Source organism: Bidens hawaiensis, unplaced genomic scaffold, assembly GCF_021521415.1.
Source record: "Bidens hawaiensis isolate Kalapana, Puna unplaced genomic scaffold, B.hawaiensis_p1.1 tig00040034_1, whole genome shotgun sequence".
NCBI classification, from domain to species: Eukaryota; Viridiplantae; Streptophyta; class Magnoliopsida; order Asterales; family Asteraceae; genus Bidens; species Bidens hawaiensis.
The window spans coordinates 101,348-118,967 of record NW_027505642.1 but is presented as its reverse complement, the minus strand read 5'-3'; the positions used below and the strand labels follow the sequence as shown (position 1 = coordinate 118,967).

The 17,620-nt window shown below is 35.6% G+C and overlaps 2 protein-coding genes across 2 annotated transcripts; both read left to right on the top strand.

Moving 5' to 3' along the window:
• Positions 1-362: 362 nt before the first annotated feature.
• LOC143614451 (ubiquitin-conjugating enzyme E2-23 kDa-like) lies at positions 363-2,389 on the top strand. The gene is made up of 6 exons (XM_077087883.1): positions 363-549; positions 628-707; positions 1,103-1,217; positions 1,303-1,355; positions 1,453-1,581; positions 2,108-2,389. Exons 1-6 carry the CDS (start codon positions 506-508, stop codon positions 2,236-2,238), a joined length of 552 nt encoding a protein of 183 aa, XP_076943998.1. The 5' UTR covers positions 363-505; the 3' UTR covers positions 2,239-2,389.
• Positions 2,390-6,473: 4,084 nt separating this feature from the next.
• LOC143614457 (BTB/POZ domain-containing protein At5g41330-like) lies at positions 6,474-8,928 on the top strand. The gene is made up of 2 exons (XM_077087889.1): positions 6,474-6,846; positions 7,836-8,928. Exons 1-2 carry the CDS (start codon positions 6,474-6,476, stop codon positions 8,834-8,836), a joined length of 1,374 nt encoding a protein of 457 aa, XP_076944004.1. The 3' UTR covers positions 8,837-8,928.
• Positions 8,929-17,620: the final 8,692 nt, after the last annotated feature.

Here is a 17,620-nt window from a genome sequence, read left to right as displayed (position 1 = left end):
GTGACATAATATATGTATACTTTTTATTTATTTATTCGCATGTTATTATTCTATATAGATATCAAAAGGTTTAATCTAAATGAGTCAACGAGCCGAGCTAACCAGTCGAGCCACGAGCCGAGCTGACCCTGGCTCGAGCTCAGGTCATTTAGAAATCAGGTCGAGCCGAGCTGAGCTCATTTAGAATCGAACTTTTTCGAGCTATTTATGAGCGAGCCGCAAGCCGCAGACTTTTCAAACGTCTCTAGTTTAGTCAATGATCTAACAGTAAAAGTCATATACTCATCTAGTCTTTCGTCATTAATCCCATAAAGTTTAATAATAATAAAATATAAAAAGTAAGTGTTTTAAGAGAGAGAGTCATTGATTGTTGTCTGAACCGCCTTAAAGAATCCTCATCTCCTTTACCCGCACGCCATTCATCTTAATACTTTTTCTGCAACTAAACAAAACAATCCATTCATTCATTCACACAATCATCTGCAATCACCAAAACAAAACAATAATGTCTTCCCCTAGCAAACGCAGAGAGATGGATTTAATGAAGCTGTAATATTAATATTATTATTATTTATAATAAACCTTTGATCAATAATATTAATAATAATCTTGTTTGTTAATAATTAGGATGATGGGTGATTATAAAGTGGAGATGATCAATGATGGTATGCAAGAGTTTTATGTCCAGTTTCATGGTCCTAAAGATAGTAAGTTTTTTTTCTTTTTTTACTGTTGATTTCATTATTATTATTATTATTAACTGATGATCCTAAAGTTTATTGCTTTTTATATCTTTCTTACACTTCAGTTCAAGATTTACCATAAAGTTTGTGTTTTTATGTTAGGTTAAGTTTTACCCAATTCAACCCATTTAGGAATTAGGGTTTATATTATGTTTCTTTGAAATTGGTATCATTAGATTGTGAAAAATGGGTTTTTTTTTTAATTTGTTTTGGAGTTAATATTAATGTAAGCAGATTGTTGAACCATGTAAATATCGCGGGTGTTTGTTGAGTCATGTGAACATTGTGTGTGGTTTGTGATATTATGCGTGTGTGATCATCAGTTGTAATGCTGACATAATCTTGATTTGGTGAGGCAGGCCCTTATGATGGAGGTGTTTGGAGGATTCGGGTCGAGCTGCCGGATGCATATCCGTATAAGTCGCCTTCGATTGGGTTTATAAACAAGATTTACCACCCGAATGTGGATGAAATGTGAGATTTTTAACTTTAGTTTAGTTAACGTAAGTTCGGTTTTATGAAGTTATTGTTATGAAGGAAAAATATGGGTTTGTTGCAGGTCGGGATCGGTTTGTTTGGATGTTATTAATCAGACATGGAGTCCGATGTTTGGTAGATCATCTTTACCTTTTATTTGTATATGGTTTTTGTTTTTCATAAAACTTTCGGGCGGGTTGATGAGGCGTTGTTTGTTATGTCGGATCTGCAGATCTTGTGAATGTGTTTGAAGTGTTCCTTCCGCAGCTTCTTTTGTATCCGAACCCGTCTGATCCGTTGAACGGAGATGCTGCATCACTCATGATGCGGGACCGAGCTGCGTACGAGCAAAAAGTCAAAGGTAAGTTTAGAGTGAACTACGGTTTTCGTCCCTGTGGTTTGTCCAAATCTGCGGTTTTAGTCCAATAGTTTCAAATTTGCGATTTTCGTCTCTGTGGTTTCAACGCACCTGCAATAAAACCTGAATTCATTAACCCCGTTAAATCTTGTCGTTAAACCCATCAGCGTGCCCCTCACGTGAGGGGCATTTTTGTCCTTTTTCTCCCCAAATAAACCCAGTCATAATTTGCAAGCCCCCATCACGTGAGGGGCTCGGGTGTATATGGGGGGAAAAACGACAAAACTGTCCCTCATGTGAGGGGCACGCTGATGGGTTTAACGACAAGACTTAACGGGGTTAATGAATTCGGGTTTAATTGCAAGTGAGTTGAAACCACAGGGACGAAAAGCGCAAATTTGAAACTATTTGACTAAAACCGCAGATTTGGACAAACCACATGGACAAAAACCGCAGTTTACTCATAAGTTTAATAGAAAAGATTTTGGGAAAAAAAAGGTTTAAACTGACAAAACCGAGCCGTTGACAGAGTACTGCGAGAGGTATGCAAAACCGGAGGATGCAGGGGCGGTGCCTGAAGAAAAGTCTAGTGATGATGAAGTGAGTGAAGCTGAATATGGTTCCAGTGATGAAGAGGTTGCTGGAAAAGCTGATCCTTAAATAAGTGCTGCATTTTATTCATGTACATCAAAACTAGTATTTTCAAGTTATAAACATTCTGTGCTTCAATAATTCTTGTAAAAACTTGTTTCTTTTATAACTTTTGTTGTTTATATGTCATTTATTCCCAAAGTTTGGTGTCAAATGTTATAGTTTTTTCTTAAACGTGTCGGGATGACGGGTTGAAGGGATTCTGGCTGAAGTGTGAACCCAAACACGATCGATATAGTTATTTGTTTAGGAGACCTCTGTCCTTAGCTGGGCACGCTTACGGTCTTGTCGTGTTTGGGTCAACTTCTTTATAATGTGAATATAAGTAATACCATTAATCATTTAAATAACCAACTAACACATAAATGATTCTTTTTTTTGTAAGTAGTTTTTTTTTTTTAAATAATCTCCCATTATTAGTTAATTAACTTGAGTTCATATATTTAGGCTTGTGATTAGAGGAATTGGATGAAAAGGATTGGAAAATAGGTAAGTCAGGAATGGATAGTTGATGCTTGATAGTAATGAGTTAGGGGTGTTCCGGAAATTCGAAATCCGAATAAAACACAAATCCGAATAATCTGATTTGAATTTTTATTTGAATATTAATATTAGATCGACCCGAATAACTAATTCGGATTCGGATCAGATTCGGATAGAGATTTCAAAAAAAATCTGATAATTCGGATTATTCAGATATCTGAATATTCCGAATGATTAAATTATTTTGAAGTTTTGTTTTGTTCGTATTTGTTTAAATTTTTAGAATTGTGATGGATCATGGATTTATTTCGACTTTTGTTTAAAGTTTGACTTTTCTTTGTGTATGTTTTATTTATATTTTCCGGTTTTGTATTTTTATTCAATTAGACGTTTGTATGAATGTTTGTTATACCGTTTATTTTGTGTTATTTGGGTATTCAGATTATATGACTCCGATCTGAATTCATCCGAAATCATTTGAATTGGATAGGAACACCTCTCATTTGGATCGGATCGGATTTCAGACAGTTCTAACAATATCAAATTCGAACCAAATAAACTGAAGAGTAAACAACGGTTTTCGTCTCTGTGGTTTGTCTAAATCTTCGGGTTTAGTCCAATAGTTTCAAATTTGCGATTTCCGTCCCTGTAGTTTCATTTCACTTGCATATAAACCCGACTACACTTACCCTGTTAAGCATTGTCGTTAAATTCATCAACGTGCCCATCATGTGAGGGGCAGGTTTGTCTTTCTTCTCCCCAAATAATCCTCGGTCCTAATTCACAAGCCCCCTCACGAGAGGGGTTGGGATGTATGTGGGAAAAAAGGACAAAATTGCCCCTAACATGAGGGGCACGTTGATGGGTTTAACGATCAGACTTAACGGGGTTAGTGGGGTCGGGTTTAATTGGAAGTGAAATGAAACCACATGGACGAAATCGCAAATTTGAAACTATTTGACTAAACCGCATATTTAAACAAAGCTCATGGACGAAAACCGCAATTTACTCTAAATCAAATAACCCGGTATTCGGTCTGATGAACACTCATCACCCTTAATAATGAATATAGTTGTTCACCACTAAAAGGACTTTTAGGCTAGTGATATCGAGGTAAGCATATAATAAAGCTTGATGGAAATGATGAGTCGGTGAAATGTTCAAGTGGGAAGATTTATTTCATTTCTGAAAATAGATAGTCAGAGGAAACTAAATAATAAGGTGCTAAACTTTAAAGTTGACATATTTTAAATGATTTTTTTTTCTGAAAAAATCTGAATGTGAACTTTTAGGAAGAACTTAAATCTTTAAAGGGTCAACTTGTTTATTAAATAGGTCTCGTTCAGGAAGATCTTAATGAGCTAACAATGCTCTTAACGAACTTTATGTAAAGGCTATACTTTTAAATTTTAACTCGAATAATATAAAGTTAAACACTTGCCACATATGACGTACCCATGTAAAACTCATGAGTGGTCTGATGTGTTGGCAACATTAAGAGCGAACGTGATCATACCTTATTCCTTCATATTATCATATATAAGGGTGTTAGTGGTTTGATTCGTTGATTTTGACCAAAAGCATGTGTCGAATCGCTAACTAGAGTTTTAGAGAGGACTAAGTGAATCAACCGATTTTACTAGTCTGGAAGCTCAACTGGTCCGGTTTAGAACTGTATGGTGCTTTGAACTAATTTTTATTGTTTATTTTTTTCTTTCCAAATTGCATAGTTTAAATATTCAAAAAAATTTAAAATGATAAATATGATTAATGACTACAATACATAATTATGTATTTAAAAATAATGAAACAAAATTTATAAAAATAATAAAGATTAAATGACTAGTTCGGTTTTTTTAATAAAGATTTAATGACTCATTCGGTTTACACCGTCAAAACTAAACCACGTGAAATACAAACCACTCGATTTGCTTCGTTTTGTTTTGAAGTTTCAGTTAGTTGTATTGTTTAATGTTTATAAAAACACCATCGATCTCAAGATGACTTCTTGGATCATTCACAATTTTTTCAACTTTTAATCTACTTATATTTTATGTAAAAAAATCAAGAGCTTATGCTTTTCACATGTTTATCAGTTTATAAAAAGTTATAAGCAAATAGTTACTACAATAGTACCATTAGATAATTATTAACATATTTAAAATACCAAACAATAATTAAACAAATCATGTAAATGTTGAAAGTCCTTTCTATTGTGATGTAGTGACAGAAAACTTGAGTTCGTTAATTAAGACTCATGTTCGATCCCATAAACAACACTTTGGGAGGACATGGATGACTCAATAATGAAAGAACGAGATCTTTGTGAACTCCAGTTCGATCCTGATTGTATATGTGTTTTATCACCAGTGAACCTTCAGATGAGTGAGTTTTCCCATAAAATAAAGATAACTTGGAGACGCTTAAGGGCTCAATACTACTGGGTTAGGCTAGCTGATAGCAATGTTTTAAAAAACGGTATTTTACTTGTATCGGATTGGGCTTAAAAATGGTACAACCAGTTGAACCGGGAGATTCAACCGGTTGAATAGTTTACCATATAGTTTCCTATAAATGTAACTTCAATTCAAAAATAACCCAAAACTAAATAATTCCTATAACAAAAAATAATCCAAAAGTTAATCCTTATATTAAAAAATAATGCAAAAGCACTCAATTTTAAAAAACTAGTCATAAATTTACACGTTTGAATGTTATTTGGTGGGTTAAAAATAATTTTGAAAAAATATGGGCCGCAAATATCAAAAATTTCTCAGACTTAAAACTGGTTTGCCGGTAAAACCGGTATTTTAGACAAAAAACGCTGATACGATATTATAAAAAACGGTCAAAAAAACCGGGGGAAAATTACCAAAATAAACATGTTTGACCAAGAATTTACCAAACTAGACATGTCTATTTTAGCCTACATCTCTCCAATCATTGGTTTTTTGACCAATAAACAACGGACACGTCACCGAAGCCGGCTAAGACGGCTAAGCTTAGCCTCCACTTTATGGACACAGAATTTTATGAAAGGTAAACGGGACCTACCTTTAGCCAATAACAATTTGACACGTGTCAAAGGCGGCTAAACTTAGCCTACATCTATGGTTATTTAGCCGGCATCTTTGACTCTTAGCCGGCTAAGTAAATAGACACGTATCCCAATGCCGGCTAAGAGTCAAAGATGCCGGCTAAATAACCATAGATGTAGGCTATGTTTAGTCGTCTTTGACACGTGTCAAATTATTATTGGCTAAAGGTGGGTCCCGTTTACGTTTTATAAAATTTCGTGCCCATAAAGTGGAGGCTAAGGCTTAGCCGCCTTAGCCGGTTTCGGTGACGTGTCAGTTGTTTATTGGTCAAAAAACCAATAATTGAAGAGATGTAGGTTAAAATAGACATGTCTAGTTTGGTAAATTTTTGATCAAACTGTTTATTAACCGGCCTAGTGTATGAAATCCGATTCAACCGTCCGGTATAAACCTATTTTTAAAACACCGGCTGATAGTGACATTTAACATTATATCATTGAGTCACCCATAATTTTTTTGGTAAATTTTGAGATTTACGTTTGTCAACGTGGACCAATAACATTTACTTTAGGTCACACTTTGAACCAGTACACCAATGACTCCAAAACCACCACAAGCCACCTCTGTTTCAGCATCATCCCACCTGATTCCAAACCCAAAGCCTAAATAAAAAACAAACCAACCACCATAATTTCTTCATCTTTCTCCCAATTCTTGAAAAACATGCCACCAATTCCACTAAAACCTCAAGCAAACATTATCACAATTGATGTTGGTGGTCAACTCTTCCAAACCACCTTACAAACCCTAACCCAAGCAGGCTCCAACACCCTCTTCTCCAACCTCTTCAATTCCTTCAATCCAATCCAAGAACCCAAAACCCCATTTCTAGACAGAGACCCTGAACTCTTTTCAATCATATTATCACTCCTACGTACCGGCAATCTCCCATCAAAAGCCAAAGCCTTTGAACTCCAAGATATTGTCTTTGAAGCCAAGTTCTATGGCCTCCAACACCTCCTTGTCCAATCCCAATCAAACCCGGCTCAATTCGACCCCTTCAATATCGAAAAATCGATCCTTTTGCCACTTGCAGGTAGGGGTGTTCTTCGGGTTTCGGGTCGGGTCATTGGCGAAGGTTCTCAAGGGCCCGGGGATGGCCCCGGAAATTTTTATACGTTATGTAAATTTAGTTGTTTTCGGCCGGAATTTTCCATACGTAGTGTAGAAATTAGCCGTTTCAGTCGAAATTTTTTATATGTAGTGTAAAATTTAGCCGTTTTCGGTCGAAAATTTTAATACGTAGTGTAAATTTTAGCTGTTTTCGGGCGAAATTTTTTATACGTAGTGTATATTTAGCCGTTTTTGGCCGAAAATTTGAGCCCGTCCGCCTTCGTTTGTGAAATTTTTTATACATTTTGAGTCCGCCCCTCTCGGTGTCTTAGTCCAAGCTTCGCCACTGGGTCGGGTTATTCGGGTTTCAAAGTTTTAATTCTTGACCCGAAACCCGACCCAAATCTCTCACGGGTTTTTCGGGTTTGGGTTTTCTCGGGTTGGGTTAATCGGGTTCCGTGTATCCTAAAAAAAACAAAAAACCAATTTTTTTAAAAAAATTATAATGCTAAAGTTAAAACAAAATATTCTTCTTTGCTTATAACACATATAATCAAATAATAAATAAACCTAACTTGATAAAACAATTCAAAAGAAGAGTAAAACGAACTCGAACCATAATCGTATTCAACCGGGCGTGATTTGGTTGTTCGATTATGGTTGCTATTAGTAATAAACGGAATTCATTAATTATTAATAAGCTATCGATCCATAATAGTTAGAATGAGCCAGATTCTGATAACTTTAGTGACTATTATACATAATAATATATTTAATTTCAAAACTGAAAGTTTATTCGGGTTTTTCGGGTTGACCCAAATCTTCTAAATCAAACCCGAGAACCAACCCGAATTACTTCGGTTCGGGTTCGGGTTAGTCTTTTCTCTGGTTCGGGTTCTTCGAGTTGGGTTAGTTCGGGTTTGGGTACGAGTTTTTTCGGGTTTCGGGTAAAAGTGACAGCTCTACTTGCAGGCAGAGACTCACCTTCTGCTATTGCTGCAACACCTAATGGGTCAGTTCATGTATCTCATGGTAGCAAGATTACTTCTTTTGATTGGTCTTTGCAAAGAAAGACAACCACTTTGACCCACTTCACTGCTATTGACTCTTTAGTATCTTTATCTAATAATATTGTTGCTGCTGGTGCTACTGACTTTTGTGGGCTGCAAATTATTGATCTTGAAATGGGGTTTGTGAGAAAGTCTTTGAATTGGGAGAATGTGACGAAATCGGGTTCGATGGTTCAAGCGATCGGCGTTTCGCCGGATTGCTTGTTCACTAGCTTCGAGTCGAGCCGTAGGAATTCGAATTCGATCTTGGTTTATGATTTACATGACGGGTTTCGAGTCGTGTCCGAAATCGGGCATAATGAAATATTCGGTGCGGATCTTGATTCCGCGATTCCGTCGACTAAATTGAATTGGATTCCGAGTGTGAATCTTTTAATGGCGTCCGGGTCGCACAGCGGGCCGTCTGGGGTTACTGGGAATATCAAGTTTTGGGATGTACGGTCCGGGAATCTTGTGTCGGAAATTAAAGAAAAAGGCGATTGCTTTTCGGATATTACGGTTTCCGACGCCCTGTCGGCTGTTTTCAAGATTGGGTTAAACTCGGGTGAGGTTTCGTATATTGATTTTAGGTACATTGTGTCTGATGGTTCTTGGAATTGTCTTGGTGATTCGAGAAAAGCGACGAGTGTGAAGAAAGAAGGGATTGGTTGCAAAATCGAAAGCCACGGGAATCAAGTGTTTTGTAGTAAAGAAGGTGAGTTGGAGCTTTGGTCTGAGGTGTTAATGGGCTCATCAAGAAGTGGTAAAGAAGAAAGAATCTTTAAGAAAAATGTTTTGGGTCGGTCGAAGGATGTTGGCGGAAACCGGATCACGAGTTTAGGGTTTGGTGGGAATAAAATGTTTGTTACTAGGAAAGATCAGCAGAGTGTTGAGGTTTGGCAAAGCTCTGTAAGAAGAAGTTGATCATCAAGTTTCATATTTATTGTTTTGTTGTTTGTTTGTTTCATTGTTTGCTTGCTTGTATACATAACTTTCTTTTTTTTTTTGGCATAGACAAGTGTCTAATATCATCGAGCCGGGGTCTCACCGGAAGCAGCCTCTCTATCCCTATGGGATAGAGGTAAGGCTGTCTACATCTTACCCTCCTCAGACCCTACCATAGCATTGCTATTGGTGGGATATACTGAGTACGATGATGATGATGATGATGATGATGAAGTGTCTAATATCAGTAGGTTGGCGTTCTTGAATCTTGATGTCAAATGTTGGTGTGTTTTTATTTTTTAGTCTTGTCTTGTTTGGTTATCGGGTGTAGAGAACACGTTAAAAGGTGGCCCGGACCCGATGACACAAGTTAATAACTTTATCAAATAAACATGTAGTGTGTAAATATATGGATGTATATAATATATGCTTCATTAAAGTAGACTTTCAAACGAATGGCCGGTTTTCTTTTTGTAGGTGTAAATAACCGCACCAATGGAAGACTATAATTGACCACATTCAGATGTCATTACTTTGAGATCGTTTTTGAGTAGTGAGATTTGAAAATAGTTCCAAATTATAAAAAGTTGTCGGTTCAAACCAGGTTTAACACGATCCGAGCCGAATTATTTCCAATCAGTTCAGATTATTTCCCTTAAAAAGTCAGTTTCATTCTAAACCGGTTTAACCAAACCGGCTTTGACTTCCCTTGACTGAAACCGAAAGGATTCAAAACCGATCCGGTTTCATGAAAAATCCGGTTTGTGGTTCTCTATTAAAAAGTGAGAGCGTAGGCCCAATCCAGGGGCCCAACCAAATTGGATCAGAGCCTATATATGAGCCCAAGACATGGTTGCGATATCATGTCCAATTGTCCACTGGTCTGATACTCTGATATATGTTATAGCAATTATTTATAAATGATAAAAGAGAGACATTAATAATTAGGTTGAAAAAAAATCAAATACTCAATATTACTTAATGTATCTAACAATTTCAAAATACTATTTGTTATATTTGTTAACATTATATAATATATTCAATTTTATTTATATATTGAGGTATGAGATTGTTTCGGGTAATTGTGCGGATACACCTGATATCATCCCCGCTAATATTTTAATAATTTTTCTCTGGCCTGATTCAGTATCGAATGCTCATCATATTACATATTCCAAATGTTTTGGATTTCGAATGTGCCATTTAGTATTCTTCAAGATTTTCTCCCTTACTAAATAAACGGACAAATGGGTATAAAGTTTTGAAGGACACATATTTTTCAACTACTTCGGTACCAAACCCAAAACTTAAATTGAGCGAGAGAAATTTAGAAATTGCAATGAGAAGACTGCCCGATAACCAGATTTGATTAAAAATTGTGTCTTATGTTTGGTATACCTATTTATCGTTTAATGTGGTTAAAAGAAAATTACATGGGGTGGCCATCTCACCTAAAAAAACTAACTTGAAATATATAATAGTTAAATTCATTTATAATAATTCTATCTATAATTTTAATAGCTTCAAGACGTTAAAACATATAATCATATAAAAATATATGCCGAATTTAGCTTTAAGACACTTGTAACAACGATATCTATCAAATTTATAGAGACGTTTGATAGTGAAGATAACTCTTGATCAATGATTAAGTAGTGGATGTGCATTGGAGTTTTTAACTTTCATAGAACCACTCTCTTTCTATTTTCTACGCTTTATTGTATTCACTTGATATTGTTATCATATTCAAATAAATCCTTCAGACGTTCTATAAATAAATAAAAAACATATTAAGTATTCACCACTCTCCTCTCATTTTTAACACATACTCTTTACAATATACTTTTATAACCATATACTTTATAATATGTTCAAGTATACGGGCTTGGGTAATCGGATAGGTACCATATAATCCATACCCGTCCCAAACCTATAAGAATTATAACACAAATATCATACATGAATGTCTATCACCCCATCCCATCACCCGTCCTGAATTTTTCTCTCTTTCCGAACTAATTAGATGTATGACTGCTTTCTGCTTTCCTTATCTGAATGGATTTTAAGTTCTGTTTCTATATTTTGGTGACTGATTCGGCAAAAAGCCCTTCTCAATAAATATCTATATACTTAGATATGATGACACTGGTTTGTTTTTTAAAACGCCGAATTTCTTTAATCCGGGTAATAGTGCAACTTGAACTCAAGCCATCTGAAGAGGTAGGTCCCAGCAGAGCCCAGTTGGACCCGCAAGACTCACCTTGAACAGGGACGTCTGCGCAACGACCAACTGCTTCCGCAGGACCCACCATGCTCAGAGAAGACCTTACGCGCAGTACGCCAGCTGTACCCGCAGGGAAAGCCTCCCAATGGTGAAGTACCCCGCTTGTTCCCGCAGTTGCGGATACAAGCCATCAGGGAAGGCTACCCGCACTGATAGCAAGGCTACACGCACAAGGCACTAACTCGCTACTTCAGTAGTCACCTGAAGGAATGAGCAAGGCGGGAATACTCCCGCCCAAATGAGCCAGTCCGTATGCTTCTGGATGATCTTTTGTACTATACCTACCAAGGTATGGGCAAAACAGACGATCTGACCAGAGCAGCCCATGAACCAATCACAGGGTGACAGCTCACCGACAACAGTACGAGGAGGAGCACCCTCTAGTACTGTTTGTCACTATTAGCCGCTGCCTACTCACCAACCCTTACTATGGGACGTGCGCAGCCTACAGTTGGTGGAACAGTGCATAGCCGGCAGTAAAGGAACAGTATACAGCCGACCTTGTCACTGTCGGCCGCAGCCTATCCACCAACCAGCATGGCTTGTGCGTAGCCCACTGTTGGTAGAACAGGAATACTATTCAGCTGGCTGTACCTTCTAGGAAACCTACCTTCGGCTATAAATACTCCAACACCTTGGAATGGTAAGGACATCATCTGATATCTCATTATCTTATCTTCTCTAGCAATCTCTTAATATACACTTATATTCAGAGCAATCTAGTCTGATTCTCATGCCGGAGGGTGGTCACAAGGAGGAACCCCCCCTTCTCAGTGACGAGCTTACGGTGTCTGTTTTGCAGGTCACCTGAAGAACAACCTTCTTTGCTGGACCTCATCCTCGTGGGAAACATTACTTAACCCCCAGATTATCCGTAATCTGCCCAGGGTCACTTAGTGTTTCTTCACCATCCAAAGCTAAATATTCCTAAAGGTTTTGTTTTTGTTTTTGTCAATAGGTTATCAAACCCCATTTGTAAATATTATGACACTAGTAAAATAGTTTCTTGGTTGACCATTGTGAATATTCATATGTATTTGTATTTTTCAGGATATCCTAAATTTCTTCATAAAAAAAATGATATCATGTGTTTCTCAATAAAACGTAAGGGAAATGTTTGTGAAACTTTATTTAGGTCAAAGGTATGATTAGGAAGCTAATTTTTGTTGAAGTTAAATATTCACACGTGTTTAAGTTTTAGCGACAAATTTCACATGTAAGTATGTAACATATAACATGCTAACATCCTATAATGGGTCCAACATGTCCTTTTGATGTGGGTGTCGTTTATGCCCCATTCAGATGACAAGGATTTTACATTTTCTTACCTACAAGATAATTTAAAAGCGAATGCAAGGGTGACAATTGCATATAAAAAGATCATTCATACATAATAAAGCAACGCTTTATAAATTAATATTATGTTGTTTATATTTTGCGTAAACTACACATTTTTATGTCCTTCTGGATAGAGATATTAGATATAGCTTACATCTATCATTCAAAAAACCTACCAATAACTACACGTTGTTGTTGTATTTTTGTTTTTAATGATTAAAAAAAAATATATCATGTACTTTTAACATTTGTAAGTGTTAGTGATCAAACATGCTATAATATACTTACTCCGTCTCATTAAAAGTGTTCATATTCCTTTTTTATTTGTCCAATTACAAATGCCCACTTTCAAAATGTATTAGCCAATTTTCAAGTTTACCCTCAGACACACACAACTAACATTAATAAACAATATTGATGGACACAATTTTCAAGGGCATTATTGTCATTTGGTAATCAAATAAACAATAATTTAATCTACCTTAAACTTTGTGTTTTTCAAATTAAGACACTTTGACCGGGACGAATGGAGTAATTGAACGTAGAAACTAAATGCATCGTCTTTAAAAAGTAATGTTCAAATTACTGATACAATTTAATCAAAATCCCATCTGTATAGTCGTTTAAAAAAAACTTTTAAAGATTAAGCTGTTTACCATGAATATCGAAGCTAGCTGGTGGTGTGCATGGTCTAGTATTACTTGCAAGAAAGGTGATATCGATTTGACATATAAGTTGGAGAAAAAGTATCAACCACCAAATAAATTAAAATATCTCTATATCATTGTATTGTATTACTACGTGTAAAGAAATCATGAGGTTTTACTACATATGTATAATCTAACAACTTTTTTTATTATTAACAATGTAAAAGGTTCATTAAGAAATAACAAAATCACTCGTGCAATACACTACTCTATTTATAAATTTGGACTAATTCGTATGCGAGGGTGCATGGAGATGTGATGGGGAGGACGGTGGTGGCAGGTTGTTGTCGAGGAGGCAAGAGTACGTACTGAGGGGATGGAAAGTGACGATTTTGTCGATAGATAAACTGTCCTCGTCGGATATCATCATTTCTTCTTTGATTTATTATTAGATGGCGTGGGTGACCGAAGAAGACTAGAAGAGGGGACAATGAGGATGACTAGAGAATAGTAGTGGGAAGCAATTTAATCACTTGTGAAGAAAATAAAAAGAATGAAGAGAAGTTTAATATGAATTTTTAAAATACTTATGTTAAGTGAAGTCTTGACTTATCATTCTGTATAAAGTATTCACATAAAAATATTTTAGTTTTTTTATGATACTACATAACACATGTTTAGAATACTAATTATTGCCTTAATGGTAGTATGTAACCTTTTAAGCGTATAAGAACTACAAAAAGACAAAATAGTTTGAAGTAATATATTCGGAAAATCATGTTTTATATATAAAAAAACCAACTTTTTAAATAACTAAAAAAGTAGGCTTGCACATGAACAATTATTGTAGGGGTATTTATAACACACAATAAATGGCCTATTTGGTAGGTGCTAACCATTAACAAATCAAAGTGTCACCTACATACTTCAATTGTCATCTTATATTTCTTTTTTGAAAATTCAACTTAGCTTGTATTTTTTTTCAATCACAATAGCCCTACATGAGATTTGAAACCCTAATCGAAAGGGATAATATAATAGTCCTTCCAACACATAAATGAATACATCACATGTCCACCATGACATGATAAGACATGTTGGCAAGATTCATGGCCTTTTACTCATCTATTAATCATTACATGTAAATCTTCATAAATTAGTGTTAAAATAGTGTTCTTGATTACAGAAAAAGAATTTATTAAAAAAAAACTTATGTTAAAAAAAATCAATTCCTTTTTATTGTTCTATCATGGGAGATAGACCGTTCGGACGAATTCTCGGTGAGAAGCTTGAAAGGGAAAATGAGTGAGTTATCCTATTCGGTTTCGACTCATTCTTATATGTAGAACAACTGGGTACCTAAGAAAGTTTTTTGGTGGTAGTTTTATTTAGGCCACCCGGGGTGGAGCGTGGTGAGCCTCCATCACTCGTGATAGCCTCACGTACACCGCCGCCGGTGCCCCATCTAGCGTGATGGTGGTTTGGTGCATGATGGTTATCACGCTGTGAAGGGGGGGGATTCCGAGAAAAATGGAACGTTGGAGGGTTTTGACCGAGAAAAAAAATCCTATCACACCACACCACACCACACCACACCACCACCCCTACCAAATTCCATCACATGTGATGGATTTGAACTTGGTGACATGACACACCACCATTGGATGTGGTGGGTGATGAAAGTGGAACCACCCCGTCCCCCCTTATAAGTGTACTCTTATTTCGGCTTTCTCATGGCTTGCAAGCTGTCCGGCTTTCTTGTATCAAATTGACCCATTCAATAAAAAAAGTTGGTAATTTAGTGGGGAGGGTCGAGTTGGAGTGCCTTCCATCATTTGTTGAGTTGGCTAGACGTAATATTAATGTTGGTTTGGTAATGTGCCTACTGTGTGGCCAAAGTGAAGAACAATTAGAACATTTATTTGTCTTGTTTGGTTGCTCACGACCCGGTTATTAGAGAATATTATAAAATATATTATTAGAGTTTTAGTATTATAGTGTTACCATAGTTAGGAGATTGTATTTGATTATGTTTCCTTGTATTTATCTCAATTGTACTCCTGTATATAGTTGATCAATAATATATTACACCTTACAGGGTTTTCATTATTCTACATGGTATCAAAGTCTTAGAGTTCGTTCTGGCCTGTTTCTTTCTCTTCTTCTTTTTTCGTCCTACCCCGGGGACATTGTATACACATATATATAGATCTACATGCCTACTGGCCGAAGTAAACCCTGCTAGCGATTTTCTCACCGCCACACATATTTTTATCTGCATTAAATGAAATACAAAATTGCTTCTCTTCCTTTGTTATTGCTTCTTATTATTCAAAGTATGCTTTTTTTAGCTTCCCATTGCTATACTTGGTTCTTCAATTTTTTTTCGACACCTTTGACTTTTCACCAAATAACCTGCTTGTTTCTTTTCCATATAATTCTAGATTAACCCTATCAAACTCAACCGTAGCCTCCTTAATTTCTTGATCTTTAAAACTCTTTTTAGATCAATTTTCTTGTTCTTTTTTTCTTTTGTTTTTTTTTTTCACTTTATTGGTCAAAATTAACTACGATTTTCTCTTAGTGCTTCATTTATTTTCTTTGTTTTTCTTTTAATTTACTTTCTTTAGTTTTGGCCCATTAAATTCTTACCTTTTATTTTAGAAAAAAAAGTTTATAACCCTCATTTCCAACCTATCGATTGTTTTTAAATTAAAATTATGTTTTGTTTTTACTTTTATTGATTAAAATTTTTATTTATATTTGTTTTTCGTTATTATTTATTTAGTTTTATTCTTCGGAAGAAACAAACTGCCGCCATGGACCACCAAGTCGTTGCTTCGGCCGACTCAGTCATATCTCATGTCGTCACAGTTGAAGCTCTTGTCATCAAGCCTAGCCGCCTGACTACGGTCAAGCCGCCGCCAATTTTCTTAGATCCTATAACCGATCGAGTTCCGGATCTACGTGACAGCCGGTCGTATATCTTCACAAGCTTTGCGCTCTAGCCCGAGCATCCGATTTCCTACCGCTCTGACTGCGGGGGAATATTAGAGAATATTATAGAATATATTATTAGAGTTTTAGTATTATAGTGTTACCATAGTTAGGAGATTATATTTGATTATGTTTCATTGTATTTATCTTAATTGTACTCCTATATATAGTTGATCAATAATATATTACACCTCACGGGCAGGCCCGACCCAAGGGTGTGGCTGGGTAGTCGACGGCCATAGGCCCGACACCCCGGTAGGCCCGAAATTTTATTTTTTATTTTTTAAAAAATATTTATTTTTATGAAGAAAAATTGTATAATCAATGTTTAAACATATTTATATAAACACTAGCTTGGTCTAGTGACAAAGAGGTATGACTTATAAGTTATAACCAATAGGTTGTGGGTTCTAGTCTTATTTAAGACATTTTTTAGTTTTTTTTTACACAAAAGTTTTTTACATAACTCAAATCATAACCAAGTAAGCCCACGTAAAATTAAACTGTTTAAACACAAAAACTGTTCATTTTACTTAAGGCCCCAAAAAAATTTCGCCTTTGGCCAAAAAAAAATTTCGACTTCTCGGAGTCGGCCCTGCTCACGGGGTTTTCATTATTCTACACCGGTGATTTCGTTATGATGCAAGGCCACGTCGATTTATGCATTTAGCGTGACATATTGGAACTATACAAGTTCACTATATTCTTCAAGAAAAAAGCCAAAGCGACAAAGCGTTCTATGTCATTCGCCTAAATGCATTGTGGAAGCTTGGAATGATATGGTGCTTATAAACCGGCTCCTGCTGATAAGTTGGCGAGTGACATTAATTAAGGATCTCGAATACCTATGGATGAAGAATCGTTCAAAATTTTAACAATCTCTTGTTGGAAGAGTGGTAAAGATTCAAGTTATAAGGTTAAATTCAACGTGATATAATTGTGTAAAGGTGATTGTAATATTTGTGTAGGCTTTGTGCATGTTTTTATATATAAATAGAATTTCGCCATGTATGAAAAAGTTTTATAATGGTGAAACAATATGGTTACTATTATTATTATTATATGTGAATGGCAAAATTTTATTAAGGTCCAACTAGCAATCTACTCTATCTAGTTTGTTAACTATTTACAAAAAGGTTTGATCACAATTAACTAATTTTGTAATTTGAGTAAAAGGAGTTTAAGAAAGTCTTTAAGCAACTTTATGAAACTTTTTTAAAAAGTTGTCAAGAAATTCAAACATGAAACAATTATGTAATCAGGTTTAAGAACATTTATAATGATTTCACTAAATAGTGTAAAACGTCTTTACTATGTCACCGTCACGTAAATTTCACTTGAAAAATGTCCCAAACTTCTAATTTGTACAATGGTTTCAATCGGTTTCATTTTTATTTTATTTTATTTTATTATTAATAAAGCAATATGAGATGATGGTTTTTTTTATTAGTCCGTGCAATAAAATAAACAACCAAACACACACTTTTGCACCCAACA

Bases quoted from the DNA above. Each gene is read 5' to 3' on its own strand.
- LOC143614451 (XM_077087883.1), top strand. From the start codon at position 506: ATGTCTTCCCCTAGCAAACGCAGAGAGATGGATTTAATGAAGCT. The intron at 550-627 runs GTAATATTAATA...GTTAATAATTAG, and splicing joins GAGATGGATTTAATGAAGCT to GATGATGGGTGATTATAAAG. The intron at 708-1,102 runs GTAAGTTTTTTT...TTGGTGAGGCAG, and splicing joins GTTTCATGGTCCTAAAGATA to GCCCTTATGATGGAGGTGTT.
- LOC143614457 (XM_077087889.1), top strand. From the start codon at position 6,474: ATGCCACCAATTCCACTAAAACCTCAAGCAAACATTATCACAATTGAT. The intron at 6,847-7,835 runs GTAGGGGTGTTC...CTCTACTTGCAG, and splicing joins GATCCTTTTGCCACTTGCAG to GCAGAGACTCACCTTCTGCT.